General features: G+C 36.2%; 1 protein-coding gene across 5 annotated transcripts in view; it reads left to right on the forward strand.

Annotated features, from left to right (window-relative positions):
• LOC113503028 (myotubularin-related protein 4) overlaps nucleotides 1-19159 on the forward strand; it is a 77341-nt gene that overhangs the window by 31415 nt on the left and 26767 nt on the right. For 2 of the 5 annotated variants that reach the window (XM_026884811.1, XM_026884815.1), the window contains exons 1-2: nucleotides 6454-6654; nucleotides 17720-18111. The exons of 1 other annotated variant lie outside the window; for it this stretch is intronic. In XM_026884811.1, coding sequence (XP_026740612.1) covers nucleotides 17965-18111 — 147 coding nt within the window. In that variant the 5' untranslated portion in view covers nucleotides 6454-6654; nucleotides 17720-17964. Of the gene's footprint in view, nucleotides 1-6453; nucleotides 6655-17719; nucleotides 18112-19159 lie in introns of those variants that run through there. 2 more of the 5 variants (XM_026884813.1, XM_026884814.1) reach the window with 2 other exon arrangements.

Below are 19159 nucleotides of genomic sequence, written 5' to 3' on the forward strand. Positions count from 1 at the left end.
ATCATTAAAAAAAACAGTTATGTTTGGCTACTGTTGTGTTTTGTATTAAGTATCAAAGAGAATTGACACTTTTCGAAATTAGAAACCCCATTACTGTCAAATATTGGCATGTTAATGAATCGGATTGTTTTGGCGATTTTTTTACTGACCGTATCAGCATCATACTTATTATCATGCAACACATGTAGCTGATCACTATCATAATCGCAAACGTTTTATTGTTTGATTGATGATCAGCCATGTGTGAATAATGAGTTCACTATCCTAGTTATACAAGAGGTAAAGTTGTATGTTGATTCTAATGGACATACTCGCAGACAATCGGTATATTAAATTTGTGGGGTTAAATAAACGTTTGTTGAATCGACCACCTGTCTTGCGTCATATGGTGTTTTTTCCAAAGGCCCTTTGTTGGCGGCCATTTGTACACGTATTGCTTGTTTATGTTTTGAGTCCACAGCTCGTTGTTTCTATTGCTTTTCACTTTCTGTGAGCACTTTTAGGTACTTCTTCTTTCTACTTTCATTTCTGCCAGTGTTTTGGGCTTTATTGAGGAGGTTTGAGTAAACAGTTTCGATGGGTGAAAATGGGAATCTTGCTGTGAATATTGTTCATACAAAGTTGGTCAAAAAATAATTTGAGTCACAAATATTCGGGATACGTAAAGTAAAGAAGTAAATTAATTAATTGAGGTTTTATCATAATTATACTTTTAGTAAAATAAAAATACTGATCATTAATCTTGTGTTATCACAAAATGAGCTAGACAAAGAAAAATACTTAGACGTCGATGAAGCCAAAGTGTCAATCAAATGTAAAACGATACATAAAGTCACCTGTCTGTCGTTGGGACAATATTAATAATTGTAATTATTTAGCTCCATTAGAATGTTTTCATTTGCTATAACGGCTATGGCATTATTTAACAACAGGATAATAACTTTAGAGGATTTGGCTTCCGAATAATTTCGTATCTTCAATCCTACTTCACTATCACCATGTTTTTATTTGTATCTAACAAAAGCTGTAATCCTCTAGTAACATCTCATTTTATTATAAAAAAATAGCTATAAATATATCAAAGGAAAAGCCCGCACCCACCAAATAACATCCCCATGCGGCGTCTGCTCACCGAATCGAGAAGGCATTGTCCATTCAGTTTTCATTTCGATAAATCCTTTCCTTGATAAGAAAAACAAAATACGATTACCTCACTATTGTGAAACTGAAAGCTTTGCCGAACAATTGTATTGTTTTGAGCAGTAATAGTAAACTTACTACGTTAACGTAGCCTCTCATAAAGGCTATATTGATTTTCTTGGCCTAATTCTCGCAGATTCTGTCTAGACTAGTTCTGGCTTGGAGTTTGCGGTTGGCGGTGCTTATAGTGTAATATACTACACAGCTAACAGGAGCGGAAATTGTTGATAAAATTTGACAGTAATTATTCGAACATGAATGGACAATTTAAGAATTAAATCAAGTTTCAGATGCTTGGTCATTGCTTTAGTATTAAGTCCCACCAAAGACAAATTCTGTCTATTCTGTTTCTATTAAGAGATAAGCCAGGTCAGGATCCAATCAAAATGAAATGGAATCAGAAAGTGTATTATAAGATTAAAGAGCACGATGTCGACAAGAACGTGTGGCGTTAATTCTTTTTCCATTTGTGGCTTCTCTCACTCCTGGTTATTTCAAGTATGTAGGTACTTTATAAGGCTTTCCCTGTAAATATATCAAGGTAAGGTATTGATTTGCAATCAATAAATATTTCAAGAATCCTAATATTTTTAAGATAATAACTGTGCCGAAAAATTCTACTTCATATGGAAATAGAGTTGAGAAAACCCAAAAGCTGATTATGCACCTGAATGAATGATTAATAAATAATTACAAGCGTTGATTGAAATAATGATATGATTATAATTATTGCAAAGTGCATAATTTGTAACATAATAATTATAAGACATATTAATAACATTGGATTATTTATTTAAACTAACTTAGTTACCTACATCTGATAACCTCATGTCAAATGTTGCAAAAACAACTTTATCCATGAGCATTCATTTTGAATGACATTTGATTATGTAGATGTTTTATTGGACTTGGAAGCTTTCACGTGATAATATTACGTACTTTTACGCTCTTGTGGAGACGAACCTAGGTCTGGATTTGTTTGCTGACAAATAACGATCTTGTGAAATCACAGAGTGACAGCTTGTGGAAAACGGCCTATTTGAAATAAAACTTTTGTTTTTTTTGGTTTCGAGCAATAAAATTTCATTTTTGGGAAAACTATAAATGAACAATATTAATATAAAATATATAAATTGTTTCTAACCAGCCTCGGTAACAGGAGTCAAAGCTGTTATATTAATTTATGTAACGAACTAATTTACCTATGTTGAATTTTCGTGGCGACGATATTTGGTTACAGTCAGTCATGCGACCCGCATTCTCATATGTCTGCTCTAAAATAATAAAGCCACTATTATGTGGTTTACTCTCAGCAACGTTCGATGTTACAATTATATAATATTGTATATGTATTTTAGGATTTCCAAACCCGATATCATGTACTAGGGTCTCACAGATGTTGGATCATCTAGATATATCGTAACCCTCCTGGTGTCTTTTTAAATTTTCCTTTTTAACTCGTCACGATCAATATTAATTCATGAAATGTTTAGGGAAATCCACTGACGCAATAACATGCAAATCAAAGAGCTGTATTGTTAACTCGATAGAATAATGTATTCATCATTTCCTGGAATATAGGAGCACAATAACAACTCCAAGGAATAGTTAATTTGCTATTTTAGCATGCCAGAAATCTCGAGCGCACAAAAAAACAAGCGTCGTTATTTTTGAGGAGTCTGTCATGTGCCAATGCTTTGGAAAATTTTCTTCGCAAACAAGTTTCAATAAAACGAGGTCAGTTATAATACGTGTAACTATGTCGGTCTTATCAAATGCAAAACGTCACAATATATTTCAGTGGCGCCCGACTGTGGGCGAAATACGTGGGCGGCGAATTGCACCACCGCCCACCACATCTCCCGTCAGAACACTTTGTGGTTACCGAGGAATTAAATCTTTCAAAGATATTGCATACATTGCTGTCCATCTTTATAGGCAGGCAAACCTAATGCTTTAGCGACAAGCATTCTATGCCGTAGCCAGCGATTGTTTCGTTGCCTACCCCGCTCATTCGAGAAGACTCATTTCCTTGGACACTGGAAACAGTTGTTCCATTATATTGGCGTTTGTCTGCTTTCTGATTGTATGTCAAGGTACTGGTCTGCCTGGCGCTTTTATTGCTGCAACTGAACTTGGGCTAAGATTAAATCAGATGAATAGAAATTAGAGAATTATTCCTGTTAAGATGTTTCAGTATTCAATATGCTATAATTACCATGTTTCTGGGCAAAAACAAAAAGTTTGAATCTGGTCTGAAAGAAGAGATGTGTAACTGGCATTGATTTGGAAACTATGATCACTTATTGCTTGCGTAAATAAAAAGATTAAAAAAAAAACGCCCTTAACAACTCTACCAAAATAAGCCAGAAATATTTTGCGGTTAAACGACATTTTTGTTTTAACATATTTAACATCCTTCACTTTTGCTGACTTCTGAATCTCCTTAGTTCCTATAAGTTTTACAGCATAAGGATTTCCTTATATTTATATTTATGTGACATTTTATTTAAATTGAGGAAAAAATTATAAACCCCCTCTTCCGGACTATACTGACGAGCAAAAAATCCGTTTCACATAAGCTACTCTAATTTCAAAAGTGTGTAAGGATCAAGGATCAACCTGATTACCAGTTGCATGTGCCTCACAAACTTTGTTTATAGGTATTCAATTTTTAATAATATTATCAAACAAGCGCTGTCTGTTGTCGCCAGAACGCATTATTTGTCTGATAATTTGTATATCAGTCAATATTATCATTTTTATCAGTTTAGTGTGTCTCCAGCGTTGTTTATTATTTACATAATTGAGTACATATTTAAAAATAATATATCCTTTCATTTTTTTTTCTTGTACTGAAACTTTGCGGATTGAACTTATAACTGGTAACGTTGAGAACGTTTTATTAGCAGTACTAAAACCGTGTGAGCGGAAAGCAATAAAAATATTTTCGCTATCGCTCTTATTGTACTATGCAACTCCTATAAGTAGTCACCATAGCGACTGCGGTTTCCACGTGTATACACCTTCGCGACCTTCTGTGGCCCTGATAACGAGTTACATACTCATAATTGTACACGACTAGTACATGTAGTGACTTGGAACTAATTCGCCAACTAGTTATCGGTCCAACCATGTTTAATGCTTACTTTCTATGCCACCCTAGTAGTTTCACAATAACGGTTACCTATCATTCTAAATAACACCCTGTATGGGAATACCATTTGCATTCTACAGATGCGTTTTATGGATTTGTGAGCTTGAAAACTAAGTTTGTTAAGTAGTCCTTTAGAAGTGAATATAGTTTAAGAGTGCTATACAGAAACTGAATTTGGACCAATAAAAGACAGGATCATAGCAAATATTTTCGTTACCTTAGAATTTGTAACTGATGATGGGTATTCTTGATTTTTGGGACAAAAATTAGGAAAAGACCAACTTAATATTGGAATGAGCCTATGGGATCCAATGAAGAGTTCGATCAATCATGACAACACCAGGATGGTATATTGGAAGCCATGACACGGTATAATCGACAATAATACCAATAGGCTGTCGACAATCGCAGGAAATGTCCGCCATTGAAATTTCTTCACGCTAATTCTTATCGTCGTTTCTAATTGTATTAACATTCTTTCGTTGTTGTGTAACTTCGCCTTGGCACCTTGCGATTATTTGGTAACACTTTATATTTCTCAGATTGTTATCATACATAACGTTTTAATACATGTGATCATATTTTGAGATTTAAGTGAAAAACTCTCTCACAAACCTTTAAGGGACATGCACAAAGGCATCCAGGCTCAGGACCAGCATAAATGCTTGTCCAAATGCTTGTCCTGCATGAGGATCGACCCCGTGACACATCGCGCACTGTGGGTTTGATGTGACCCCCATAACAATCGGCTGTACGTCCTCTTTTGATATAGTATACCCCTAATTATATAAAATTTCGTACAACATTGTTATCTATATGATTGCCGAGAAGGACAACGAACTAGAAGATATTGTTTGTCAGCTCCTCACACTTCCATGATTTTAATTGCTCCGTTAAAGAATAATTTTCCATAGTTCACAAGGTTTATGTTGATTTGGTCAAGACTGCTTGTTTTGAATCTCAAACGAATATTTTATGACCGGAAATATATGTCTAAGTTGATAGCGAGTCAGCATGCATATGAAATATTTTCTTGGAAGCCTGCCTTGATTGGAAAAAAGATTATCTGTTTGATTAATATTATTTTGCGCTGAACTTGCTCGATTGGAATTTATTTTATTAATTAAGCGGCGGCTGCTGCACTCAATGCGATCAGATATTTTCAGCCTTTGCAATTGCAAGGCATAAATTTTGCAGTTGATATTTTATGTTCTATTTTCATGACTGCAGTTACTTCATTGTCATTGGCTATCGTGACTATCAACACAGTCTACATCATTTGGGTCAATTCTAATTCCTATAAAACAAAAGGTAAACATTATTGGATTAATAGACAGTTTATCTCGGTCACATCTCAAGGATATTGAATTTGTTTTTCTATGCAAGTTTGTGTTGGCGTCATCTTTCAAACAACATCACGTCATCTGATATTGTCATACGACTATCTAATGCATTTTTGTTTGCTTCCATGAGGTCATCGAATTAAATCAGCAATACCAATATTGATTTAATCGCTTGCTTGTCAACCTTTATCTGAATCATGTCTTCATAAAGCGGTAGGTTTATGATTTTCAAGAAGTTTAGAGACTGCGTCAATTAAATATTCATAATCATAGGCTTTGTCAACGACGTGTTGCATTTTATTGAGAAAGTACATATGTCTAAACTTCCTCAGAAATTTTGCGGTACAATTCAGAAACCTTCGTATTTAAGTACCTTCGTGCAGTATGCTTACAAGTAAATATTAACCAATCATCAATGCAATAAAAACAACGCCAGCCTTGACATAACTAACGAAAAAACGATTAATGGAAGCGACTCGCATCCCACGTTAATTATAAAGTAACATCGGCGTATAGTATAACGAGTTTATGTGAAAACTGTGCGCTCGCATAATCGCCGACGCAAGTGTTGTAGCGAGGTTTTTGTTGCCTGGCCGGCTACGGCTGTACGCACGCGCCTGCTGACGTTGCACAATTCACGGCGGGCCTCTACGAGCGAACTAGAGACGCGGTTCAGACGCCGCCCCCCGCCCGCGCCCGCCCCGCTCCCCCGCTGGCCGCGCCCCCCTCCCGCCGCCACCACACCCGACAGCGCGCCTTAGTTGCCCCGCAGCTGCCGCGCGCGTCCGTCGCATACTCCATGCGACCCCGCTATCCCTCTACCGTAATATGGATATACAGCAAACCCGCGTTCTTATCAACATCCAGTTCGCTTATTTGTGGTTTTGCGAATTCTTCGACAAATATAAATGGATTATATTGTAAAGTGCCACGAGAAACTATTAGTTTTATAAGGTCTGCATTGGAATTTCTAATATGGCAAACCGTGGCGCGCCGACGTGTTCGGCACATGGCTTCATAATAATATGGTGCTCGCGGAAATTACGTCAGGGTTTACAACTGTCTGTGTGGCGGTAAAGCGAGAGTGTAAATATTGTGTCTTGATTAACTTAGAAATACTTCTTTTTGATTACATTCCAAGGAATGGTTGCGTCGCAGCATGGCGTAGGTACTCGTGGCGTCCACGTTACATTATGGCGCGTTTTCGCTTTCTGACAACGAGATCCACCGGATTCCGATCCGGAATATCAAAAGTACGCAAGACTATGACATTGAAAGGAGATCATATATGATTGTTTATAAATAAAAGTTCGATACAGATTAATAATATAATAATAAAAATGTTTTGATATGACTCGTCATATGTTTTCAAAATCGTAAATGGCATTGTAATGAGTGTTTAGAATTCCTCAAGGGAAGAGAATTCTTTATTGCTTTGTTCAAACTTCAAAGTACGATTTCGTCCGAGGTCACTTGGCTTAGGAAAACGTTGGCTAATAATTTACTACCAATGAATGAATCGTATGAAACTACGGCTAGCAAAAAATCTTCTCATGACTCCATAACACAAAATATATATTTTGGTGTAACTACACTACACTACAGGTATTTCTTGATCACGTATTACATTGAAACAGCTGTTAGTAATTCCAAATAATAATGTTGTTAAGTAACTACAATAATTTAATACAAAATTCCTATTAGCGTACTGTCTAAAATGGCGGGCGAATTCCGCAGTCATTCTGCATAACTTGCATCTGTGTGGGTCTAAAAATCGTGCATGTGTGCGCGCCGTGACAGCGGTGCAACGTGGCTGCGACATGCCATAGTACTACTACATACCAACTAATAGGATACTGTAGGCGTAGCCGGAGACATTCTCCGACCGCTGTCTTCCTGGTACTTAGAACTCATTACAGAAGTAAAGATCGAATAAACTATTTATCAAAATTCTAATAGATTTCTTATACGCTTGAAAACCGAAACTTATTCTAACGGATGTGTGAAAATATAAAAAATGTCTGTGAAATATTTAACACCCATTATTATAAAGCTAAACATACTGAGTTCGTTTACCCGGTATAACGATCATATGGTAATTATTCGCAACACTCGAAACATTCTAATTAAGTTAATTAGAATAGATACGACTGACGGGACTCTTCGTGTCAAGTCATACTTAGTATAAATTAAAGACACTATATTTCATGTGCTTAAAGCATTTTCTCTTGTAGATATTTGAGAGGAATCCACTCTCACTTTTTAGGGCAGCTTGCTACTATTACTAATTTTGGCAGCTGTTCATTGATTATATTGTGATCTGTTACTAAAGTTTTAAGCATCCTTTTAATTCATAGTTCATAAGATTTGTCGCAATATGGAAAAGGTTATGCAACGGGAGTTTGCCACGTGGCTGTATGCGGTGTACTGCGCATGTCCGAGAGATAGATCCATGACATTGCTACTATATTCCTGAAACAAAACTTGCCCTTAATTCGTTTATTGAAGCGGTAGTAACTAGTCCCGCATATTGCTTAGCGTATTCCGATAAAGTTTCATTGATAAAGATCGGGAAAATCTTTATTCCTGGCAAACTAAATTCGAAAGTCAAGTGTTCTCGATAAAGCGTATCCCTTAAAATTATTACTGGAGCAGGTGATATATGCATACATACCTATGGTGATACCACTTACAAATCCGCTTCTAGGAGAGTTAAAATACATATTGGATTGGACTTTTTCCGAGTAGCAGCCACGTGGCGGTGGAGTTTAGTGCGCATGTCCACAACGTCGTCTCAGCTGTGTTCTGAGAAAATCGTTACCATCGTCCAACGCACCTACACTCTGTCACGTGGTATGTCGAAAAATTATAATGCTGCTATTAACTAGAAGAATTTATTAGTGTCATAAACCCAACTTCATACACCACCAGGTATCAGCAATCGATTTTCACAAAGACCGCTTCTTTAGAACACCGTCTCCATCAAATTTTCTGTCCGACCTAAAATAGTTGTCAAATATAATATTTTTATTTAGATTAGATTTGAATATGAATTATTATGTATACAAAACTCATTATCGATTTTAATCAACTTTATCAGGCCAAGCCCATGTGTGCCCCAATTTAAGCTCAAGATTATTGATATTCTAATCGTTTATTGTAATATAGTCTTTAAAGTTTAGTAGATAAAGGTATCTTTAAAAGTCCTCTAATAATGTATACTATAAAATGACAAATTCTAGAAATTCTTTGAGAACATCTCGAAAATATTCAAATAAAAAATCCAAAAAACATTGTGACCGCGCAGTTCGATTGCTTGATTTCATAAGTTCTATTCATGAAGAAGTACTCTTGAACATGATAATTAATAATCGCGCTAGGTATTGTCAAGTTACTCGCAGACTCCAACTTCAATCGTAAAGTTCATCGTTTTATCGTTATGTTTTTAGGTCGTGGTCGTCACGGACACATCGCGTGCTTTATTTCAGGGATTTTTATTGCCATCTTTCTCTTTCGCTCTTACTTCTACAAAACGTTTAATGATCCATGAACGTTTTTTGTTACCTTCGCGATGCAATGGAATAATGCATAATCATGGTCCATCTATATTCATAATACTTTGTTATTAAACTCCTATTGGTGCCAAGACTGCCAAGACGTGTAGTACTCGACCTTTATTAAGTTTCACGTGACTTGTTTCCATTTCAGTATGTGCATCGTGCACTTGCTTTTCGCTTGTGATCTTTGTGACTGCCAAGTCTACTTTCTATCTCGATGCATCTGAACCGATAAATTTTCCATGGATGTACTTACACGACCATAAACTCGGCCATATTCGGTGGGTTTTGTGTTCCTAATTATTTTACTTTTAAATAGTTTTAATACCCACTTGACTGGTGCTATGTATTAGAAATATATTGAGACAATTACGCGTGCTAAACTAAACATGCGTGAATCGATATCTCCATATTAATGGTATATATGTATATGTTTTATATTATTGGCGATAAAACACCCACTATAGAATTGTTCTAAAAATAGCTGAAAATCGAAAGTTGGAGTGTCACAAGTTTACAAAACATAAATAGCAACAAGACAATGCAAACGAAACTTTGATACGCACCGAATCTAAGGCATCTGTTCCTATTCTTTATGCGTTTATTATATTTAGATTTAAAGATTGTGTTGTTTTGAGAGTGCGACCTTGTTCGGTCATGTCTAGACGACCTTGCCGTTAGTGGAGAATGTCAGTTCTACGTCCGCTTCAATTAATGCCACATGTATCTACAAGTCAAATGACATTTACAGAGAGTCAACTTTCACAGTCACTTGTTCAGTAAGAACGTAATCAGCCTGTAGTTGCATCACGGAAGCGTTTGCATCTAACGCGGAAGCCGGCCGTCTCGGCTCCAAGTAGATATTATAAATATTCAAACGCATCCACGATACTCATTACGACAATCCCTTTATTTTTGCTGCGTATCATTATCTTGTCATCTATTGCTTCAGTCTAGGTTAGAGACCTTGTGTTCTCCCTCGCTTACCATTCAAATACATCATTTAAATTCATGCTTTCCTCATGATGTACTTGAAACGATGACTACATTTACAAATTGAAATATGACCATAACGTCATTTATCTTATTGTCTGAAGATTTAAACTTCCGTTCATTGCATCGCGCGGCTTGCACCGTAATGTCTGCAAGGTCTTTTTTCTTTCATTTTATTTATAGCCCTTTGTTGTGCTCTTACTAGTGTTTAGTTTGTGTGTACATAGTAATTGCGTTTACAGCGATTCATCGGCGTGCACAGGTGAAGGTCATGGGCGGGCTCGCGGCGGCGGCGCTCGGACGCGGCTCGCTCACATGACTTGTTGTTTGTATGTGCCGCGTTTACGACGTGGACGTCGTGTTCGAACGCTATTGGTCGGCTTTCACGAACCTCGTTACATAAATGCTCGTATCTCTGCACCTAGTGCAAGTGACAAGCTGAATGCACTTGACGTACTCACTTGATTCACGTTTAAGTCACGCTTACCTACTAATACGATGGACATTTAAGTAGATACGTTATATACGCTTATTAACGCTTATTAACGCTGTTGTTTGTTTCTTTTTTGTGTTGGAAATAATTCTTGACTTCATACAACTAATTACCAAAAACCTTGAAGTATGTGTAATATGCTTATTCATTGATAAGAAACTAAAAATAAACTTCAATGTAACACATGATCAAGAAAAATAAGCAAGTATAGTTTTAAAGAGAATAATGGCCAAATTGCTCCTTTTGTACATACGTGACAAGAATGAGGTTAAATCATTCATAGGAATTATTGTTCGTAGTTTTCTTACGTCCTTAATGATGTAGAAGATTCTGTATGAAGTCTGTTCACAGATTTTTATGCTAATGTTTAGTCGGCTGTCGTTACATTAATGGTAACTAATAGAGAAGATATTAGAAGTTAAATAGAACGCAAAAAGAAACCTTACTGCTTCGGTATAAAACAGCATTTATACCTAAGTGTTTTGAGCCCGTGGTTGGGTGTTCGCCAAGGCCGTGTTATGGGTCTGCTCTAAACGGCCTCGATCTTATAACTTGAGTCACATGCTGCATCTACATTTGGGTTAATCACAATGAACCATATGTTTGTAGTAGTAGGCCGGCGTTTAGCGGTGACTAATTGTTGTTTGGAATTCGTATGCTTGTGACGTTATCTTGACTTATTCAAAGTTTCCCTTTTTTGCTTACGTCCTATATTTATAAACGTTGATTAAAGATTTAGTTTAATTGAGCTTTCCTAATTTTGGCAGGCATCTTGATTTGTTTGACGGGCAAATTAATTTATTTTAGACGTATGCCTATTACTGGAATTAGTAAAAATAAAATATTTGGCGAAGTTTAAGCCTACAGCGGTAATTCAATTAATCAAAGCCACGCTTTTAGTTTTATATATGCTACGGTTTGAATAGAAACGCACTTAATCACAACGGGCACAGTTAACTTTATGGGTGTTATAATAATGGAAAGTGTTGTATCCACGTCCCTTGCAGCTATAAACACTTTGATTCGATTTACATCTACACAACTTTCCTATTAGGCAATCGCTTCTATCTTCCTATATTTCACCATCGTTTCACAACTCGTACGATGTCCCTTCAATCATTGGTTCGCCAGCTCGCCCAAGCTTTCTAATAAGCTATTGTAACCAGTCCCTCGATCTTATCTGCTTCTTAAGTCACAGGAAATCATATCAACTTTAAAAACCTTGACATTAGACAAATGTCATTCAAACAGTTCCGTTTCATCGGCATTATTTGATTCAGCGTTACTTCTACACATAAAATTCACGAGTTCCTAATATTGTTTGTATAGGTCCAACTTGCTATGGTGCAATAAAGCATAAATATCTATTTTACGGTTCGCTAGTATTGTGTCGAGACTAGATTTCTAGCCTTAAGCACTTGGGGAAAGGTGGGTAATATAGCCTCATTGAATAAGGTCCGTGCTTTGTCCTTAGACAGATTAAGGTGAAAATTGACTTGATTTATTTCGCCTTCACAGCATCTGATAACGGTACTTTATTTAACTGTCGTTCTAACAACTTTCTGCTGATATTGAACGGGGACTGTTTATAGTGTGTCTGTTTGAACTACGCTAGAAACGTGCTTTAGCCGTGGTACTGTTTTAACACTCAATTTAGTTTTTTTTTAAGTGATAATTTTGACAGTTGACGATAGTTTGACAAAACTGCGATGGATGATCGTTTTAATATTTTACTTGATGTCTTGAAGCATAACTTTTCTTAGTGCTTTTATTATCTTAAATCCGTGTGAGTGACTATTTAAATTATTTGTATACCATCTACTGATGATGTTTGTGTTTAACACTAACAAAAATTCACGCTAGCGCACATAATCGAAGACTTACTTGCAAGAACCCCGTTGCGAGAGAAATTACACGACTATTATGGATTATATGGCAATAATTTACCATCAAATGGGCCACACGTCTAGACTATTCACTGCAGAAAATTAATTGCCTAGATAATGTATTTAAATACGGCGTACCGGAACGATCTCATGTTTCATTCCATTTACGCCTCGTGTTAACACTTGACACTTATATTTCTTCTCGGTACAGCAATAGATTAACAATGTATTTTATAGCTTTTGATATGTAAGCCATTAATCAATTAAAAGTTAAAAGCCTTCATAATGTTACGTCTATTCAATAACATGATGGTAATTCAAGCAATAAGTCTTTGGAGCATTGGAACTATAATAGCTATTGAAGTCATAATTTTACTTCGAAGCGGCGCGTAATGGCTAACTAATCGTCTTTCTTTCAATTTAGATAAACGTAATGAACGTAATGTATTATTATATTAATTGCGAAATGAAGTTTCTTATCCTTCTTAATACTAACATTTCCATTCGCCGCCGTAAACAACTGTCAAGGATGTTTATCATTTTTTTCTATCGACCGGCTCGACTCTGTTCGGCCAATAATAACCGTTTGTTTGTCTTGTACGTCGCGCCTGATTGGATAGAGTTGACACTTGATTGAAATTTAACACTCATGCACGCGATACTTCTCAATATCTGAATTAGTACCAAACAATATTCTAGCCAAGATCATGAGACGAAATAAATAATAATTTGTCGATATTGAAGCCTGCAAGTCATTTTTCGTATAATCGCTTGTTTGAATTCGATGCAAACAATTCTATGTTTGTCATCACAGCTTGTGAATTCCGCAGAACGCCCGCTGCGGTCTGCGGGTAATGAAAGGTCCAATCAATTTGACCATCCGACGGCGTACGGAGTGAATGCGCGTGAAGGTCATCGACAAGCCATGTAAACACAGTTCGACACGCTCCTATCGGTATTTATTTATAATTTATCTCCATCACGAGATGGTCCACAGATTGCGTCGCTTCACACGGCTTTCACTTCACTCCTGTCGCATTTTCTACATCCTCATCGCCGTTTCAACGGAAGCAGACCTTGGCCTTATTATGATTAATTGCCACTAGATCCAAGATGATTCGTTTAATGCTGTTAACGTTATCATCATTGGATATCTTAAGTGTCATTTTTTTTTCTTGTTCTTCGTATTAGCAATGTTGAGGCTAATTTAGGGCTTCAATGTTAGCAGCACGAATGCTTTTTGTTTCTTCTAATTTAATAACCACTTGATTGGCATTCAGGTTCTCCTTTTGTACATTTTCCTTATTTACAATCTTACGTCTTTATAATGTAGGATAACATGTTACGCAGTTACAAGACTACAGAAATGCATGTCGATTTGAACGTAGTAGATCATGTTACCTCCAACCGTACAACAACCGCAACAAAAATAGCTTTACTAGCGGCCTAGTCAATTCTCTAATTTTAACCGCCTTGTTTTCTAAGACCTAAGAATGAATTTCGCGCGAAAATGTAATTCGTTGGTTATAAAAACATGGTAGACGTAAGTAATATGAGAATGCTGGCGAGCGGCGACAACTACGCTAGCTTGCGGTCCAGGAATGTGATACGCGACCGCTTTGCTCGCGTCTTTCTATTGATTGCATTATAAAACTTTTCATTCATATCTATATTTCCTACTTAAATTGCTGGCTTCCGACAATTTGAGCTCTTTCTAAACAGCCGTCACTTGAGCTTCAGTTACGCAAGCCGGTTGTCGGCGTTTACAAACTTGGTATTATTGTTTAATTGCTTCAAACGGAAAGTGTCGATAAATGTTATTACTGACCTCACTTAGTGTTTGGTAATCACTGACAGCTTACTTCTTCATTAGAATTATCCACGCGATTGGATGTCGTAATTTGCGCAAGAAATTCGTAGGCATTGGTTATGCAGTAAAAAAAGTAATCTTGGAATAATTGATGTGGTTTTACGATTTTAGTGAGACCTTGTGCCTAGTAGTTTCTTTGATTGAATTCACAGATATTTAATCTTTGATTCGTGCCGTACGAAGCGATTTACATTTTCATTGATACTTTTTACATGAAAACGATTTTTTGCTTCACAAACAATTGCCATTGTCAGCGTTTCGTCGTTATTTATAATGGTTGTACCAGGATCGTATAGTTTAACAGACGTGTCTATCACTTGGTGGGCGCCGGTGGCCGCATTCTTTCTGTCGTAGTACCGCATCGAAAGTGGAGCAAGCATCCGTTCGACGTTTATAAGATTTGCAATATTGTAGCAGCAGCTATCGATATCTTCACCGACCTACCACCCTAGTACGATTTTCAATAGGAAGTTAGGTATTATTCAGTTTTCAATATAAATGTAAATCTTCTTCGTTGTCATTCATCAGATATCTTACAACAATTGAAATAATGGAGAAAGGTGACAATTGCTTTCATTGAATGGAAATTTAATGTCCAGTGTCAGTAGCCTCGCATATTAATGTATCTCGGCATCTTTAAGTGTCTCACTTGAATATTGTATTACATAATATGAATCCGTTCCTATGTTATTTATTTGTTACATTTTTCTTATTATGGTAAACTAATAATATTTGGAATTTTGAACAAATAACTCCATAAAAGCCACGCACAAACATAATTAATACCAGGATTTCAGGAAAACATTAAGGAAAATTTATAATTTGGCGTCAGCTCTAACGAACTAATCGCTCTGAATGGATGATCCCATATCCTTTGAGGTTAATGAACCTCTTCGACTTTGAGCTGTTTAAATAACGCATGCATTATTTGCCTACGATAACAAATACTATTGGATGACAATAAACAAAAGATACTTGTAACAATAAGAACTGCAAGTGTTTTGGTTTCGTTTGAGATAGCGATATCTTTGTCTCTGTCACCTTTATGTTGTCCTAAGATTTGTCAGAGTCACGCTTCATCGATGAGATTAAAATTTTGAATAATTTTGTTTTTTTTTTCGGGTGGATCAACTCATGTAGTACCGTGTGCATGGTTTTGTACTTAAATTAGCATTCCATTCATGTGTCTGTTTCTTCTTTTGAATATTAATGTTGTTTATGCAACGCCATCTTGTTTCAAGTGTGTAGCTTATTCTATACCCATAAACACAGATTTTTTTCTTTAAAAACTTTAGAAATCGCCAAAATTTATTTCAGAAGATAAACATTTAATTCAATTCACCAAAGGTCGTTCAAAAGATAATTAACAAAAAATCTAATTATATAACAGTCTCGCTTTACCGCACGATAATTATAATAATGTATTTTCTAAATATAAACAAAGACCATATCATTATGAATGACGTCAATGGCGCCTCAATTAACCGAGTACACATGACCTGAAACATATCCCTATTTGTTACTATAAAGTTTATGACACTACTGTTGTGGTTGAACACTGATTCATATTTTCTTAAAATAGTCTACTAAGATCAAGCTTAGTCTGCTAATCAAATAACAAAGTAAACTCTTGCAGTAGCTGAAAAAATATAGTGCACTATTGCTTCGAAGAGCAATCTCTCTTCTGCAACTACAATAAGTGGTGGTCTTACTAAAACCCATCCATAGCACCCAGATAGACCATGACCCAGACACCCATAAGACCGTCTTAGTAAAGGTTGGGATCTGGGTGCTATCCAATGACAAACGTGCTACTTAGAAGACTGAAAAATATACAAGTAATAGATAGAGACGATAGCTGCTTACTCTAAACGGTGTTGTTTGTTCTCTGTCTTCAGCAAGCGCAAGAGCCTTATTATAGGTATTCTCGAAAACGAAAGTGCCATTAACAACACTAAAGTTAAAGAGTTGTTAATGACAGCATTTATGATGGATAATTACAAGTACCTTGAAATACCAATTGGTACAGATAACATATTTGAGATAGTACTGACAGTACATTGCTTTTTCGACTTTAAACCCGCTGCCTCTGTAGCTCATGGTTAAGGACCCCGGTTGGGTCTAAAACTACGGGCAATCCCGAAAATAAGCGTGACTCGGCATTATTAAATAATAAATTAGGAATCCTTCACGAAAGTTATTATAATAATTGCAGCTTTTCTTCCTCTTCAAGCGACCGAAACAAAGATATATAGCGAAATGGTCGATGTAAGAATAAAATACAAGTTTTATAGAAACACCTGCATACGTTTCAATTTCGATCCGTTTTATGTATAAAGTATACATTGCTATGCACAATACAATAGCTTGACAATAAAGGTGTCAGAACCTTAATATAGTCTTTGTACTCACATGGAGCTGCCTCGAGAATAAATAAATACGTTTACGTTTAAAGTTCAACGCAGGTTCAATCTCACAAAGACTTGCATTCATGATGCAGCAAAGATTTTATAAATAGCTTCTGAATAATCGATACAAACAAACGCTTTGTCATCCCACTAAAATACTCGACTTCGGGGAATACCGCGATCGATGGGACAACCAATCGATTTATTTACCTTATAATCTGTTGTATCATATTCATTATCCTTTATAAGAAAAATTGCTGAACGAATAATTTGGCCTGAAATGTAATGTTGATATTTTAATTATGAGTGTCATTTTTAATCTATTATTAATCTTTTCAATAACACACTATCTCGTTACATAAGTGCGTTTACTCGTATTTCAAATTGTTAAATGTTTTATCAACATTGATTGCCGTAATTCGTTCATAACGTAACTTTAATATAAATACTGCTCGCTATCGCCCGTGCAAATTCAAATGCTTTTCGAAATTGTCTCATCAATTGTTTTAATCACAAAGAAACCTTGCCCACATCACGTGTACTTGACCCGCGCTTGTGCAATAACCTAGCTTATCATCCAAATTTAAAGTAGCTCTTTGTAGTATATCTACAAGTTTTTTTGATTATTGTGACACTTTTGAAAGATAAGCGCCATGTTCAGTGTTCACGCCCCTACATGTGCTGTGGCCTTTAAACAGCTGTACCGTCACCGATAAACTAACGATAAGGGACATCGTTTTCAGTCGCGATAACAACCATAACAGTAGTGTCAAAAATGTAACAAATTAAACAAATCATCCAATTGTCATTAGGTAAATGTGCGGACGAATGGTGCAAATGTGATTTTATACAAGTGTAGTGAATGTATTAACTTATTTATTATTTATATAGATTATATCTGAGGACCCAAATCATGGAACGTTACAAAACTGATGCGTTACGATGGCGTGCTTCCTACAACAGTGATTTAATATATACTAGTGCATAGTGGTCGTAAAGTCTGATCTGTTAGACTGCGTTAAATTATTTAATAGTTAGTGTTTATATTGTGTGGATTATGCTGATCAATACGTTTTTGGACACGGAGGATTTCGTGCATTTGTATTACCCGGAGGATGAGCCCGTGGCCGCGCAGGGCTGCGGTGCGGGCGCGCGCATGGCCTCCAAGTACCCGCCCAGACCGCCCTCGCCTGAGTACTCACAGGTTGGTACCGACCATACATCTCCCCTTTATGGCAGCCTGGTAATCCGCTGGACAACTGCCAACAGAATCTTTATTTTTTTATTAAGAAAACAACGATTTAAAACGTATTTAAATGGTCTAACAGTATTATCGATTAGGCTATTTCTAGACCAATTTTCATAAATACAAGTTTGTCTAGTTATAATTGGTTTTGTAACAAACTAAGTTTCCAATTAATTAAATACCCAGCCGTGTAATCGATACCGTATTGTGAATATAATACTGTCAAAGTTTCACAATAAAACAGGAATAGAAATGGATATGTTCTAATGAAATAACATTGCAATATCGTCTTGCAATAACTTGATATTTCCAGGTATTGTCAAAACAATAATAATTTTATTCGTTGTTCTTTGTGTGATGTAAAAGCAGGGAGTTGAATAATGGACGATGGGGAAAAGTAACGGGACTTGGAGTCCTTCACCTTGAGACGAATAATTGTGTGTACGTACAGTGACGTAGCCCCCCCCTCGCCGTTCATTGAGCGGGGTTCGGGGGGGGGGGGGTCGAGCGTACTATGATTACCTGCAAGGCTTCGCTACGGTGTAATTGGAACTTTTTGTAATGAACCTCCGTAGTAAGGGACGAACGTTGAGTGAAAGTCTATTTCTGAGTTTGCACTTTTAACCAGCTCAATGTTTATGTTTGGTTTTAGTATTTTTGAGTGAGTTAAGGAAGTTTTTGCTGCTATTTATGTATGAGGAAAATTATACAGATTGGAATGAGTCTGGTAGTGAACAGTTGTCATAAAAAAGTTTTTGTTTACAAAACGTACGGCTACTTCTTGAAACCGCCATATTTTTTCTTTCTTTAATTTTGTTCTTATTAATATATGATTCATACTTAAAGCGTTCCAAATGTTCCACATGTTTACAAATATGTTTCTTAATAAATAATCAAACTTTTATCAGTTGTTTAAACAATTTCATTGATTCTTGTATTGACAGTCTCTGGAATCGGAAAATTATTGTCTCGTAAGTTAACTTTACATCTAGGTACTAAGAATGAC

This window comes from Trichoplusia ni, chromosome 18 (assembly GCF_003590095.1).
Source record: "Trichoplusia ni isolate ovarian cell line Hi5 chromosome 18, tn1, whole genome shotgun sequence".
Taxonomy (NCBI): domain Eukaryota; kingdom Metazoa; phylum Arthropoda; class Insecta; order Lepidoptera; family Noctuidae; genus Trichoplusia; species Trichoplusia ni.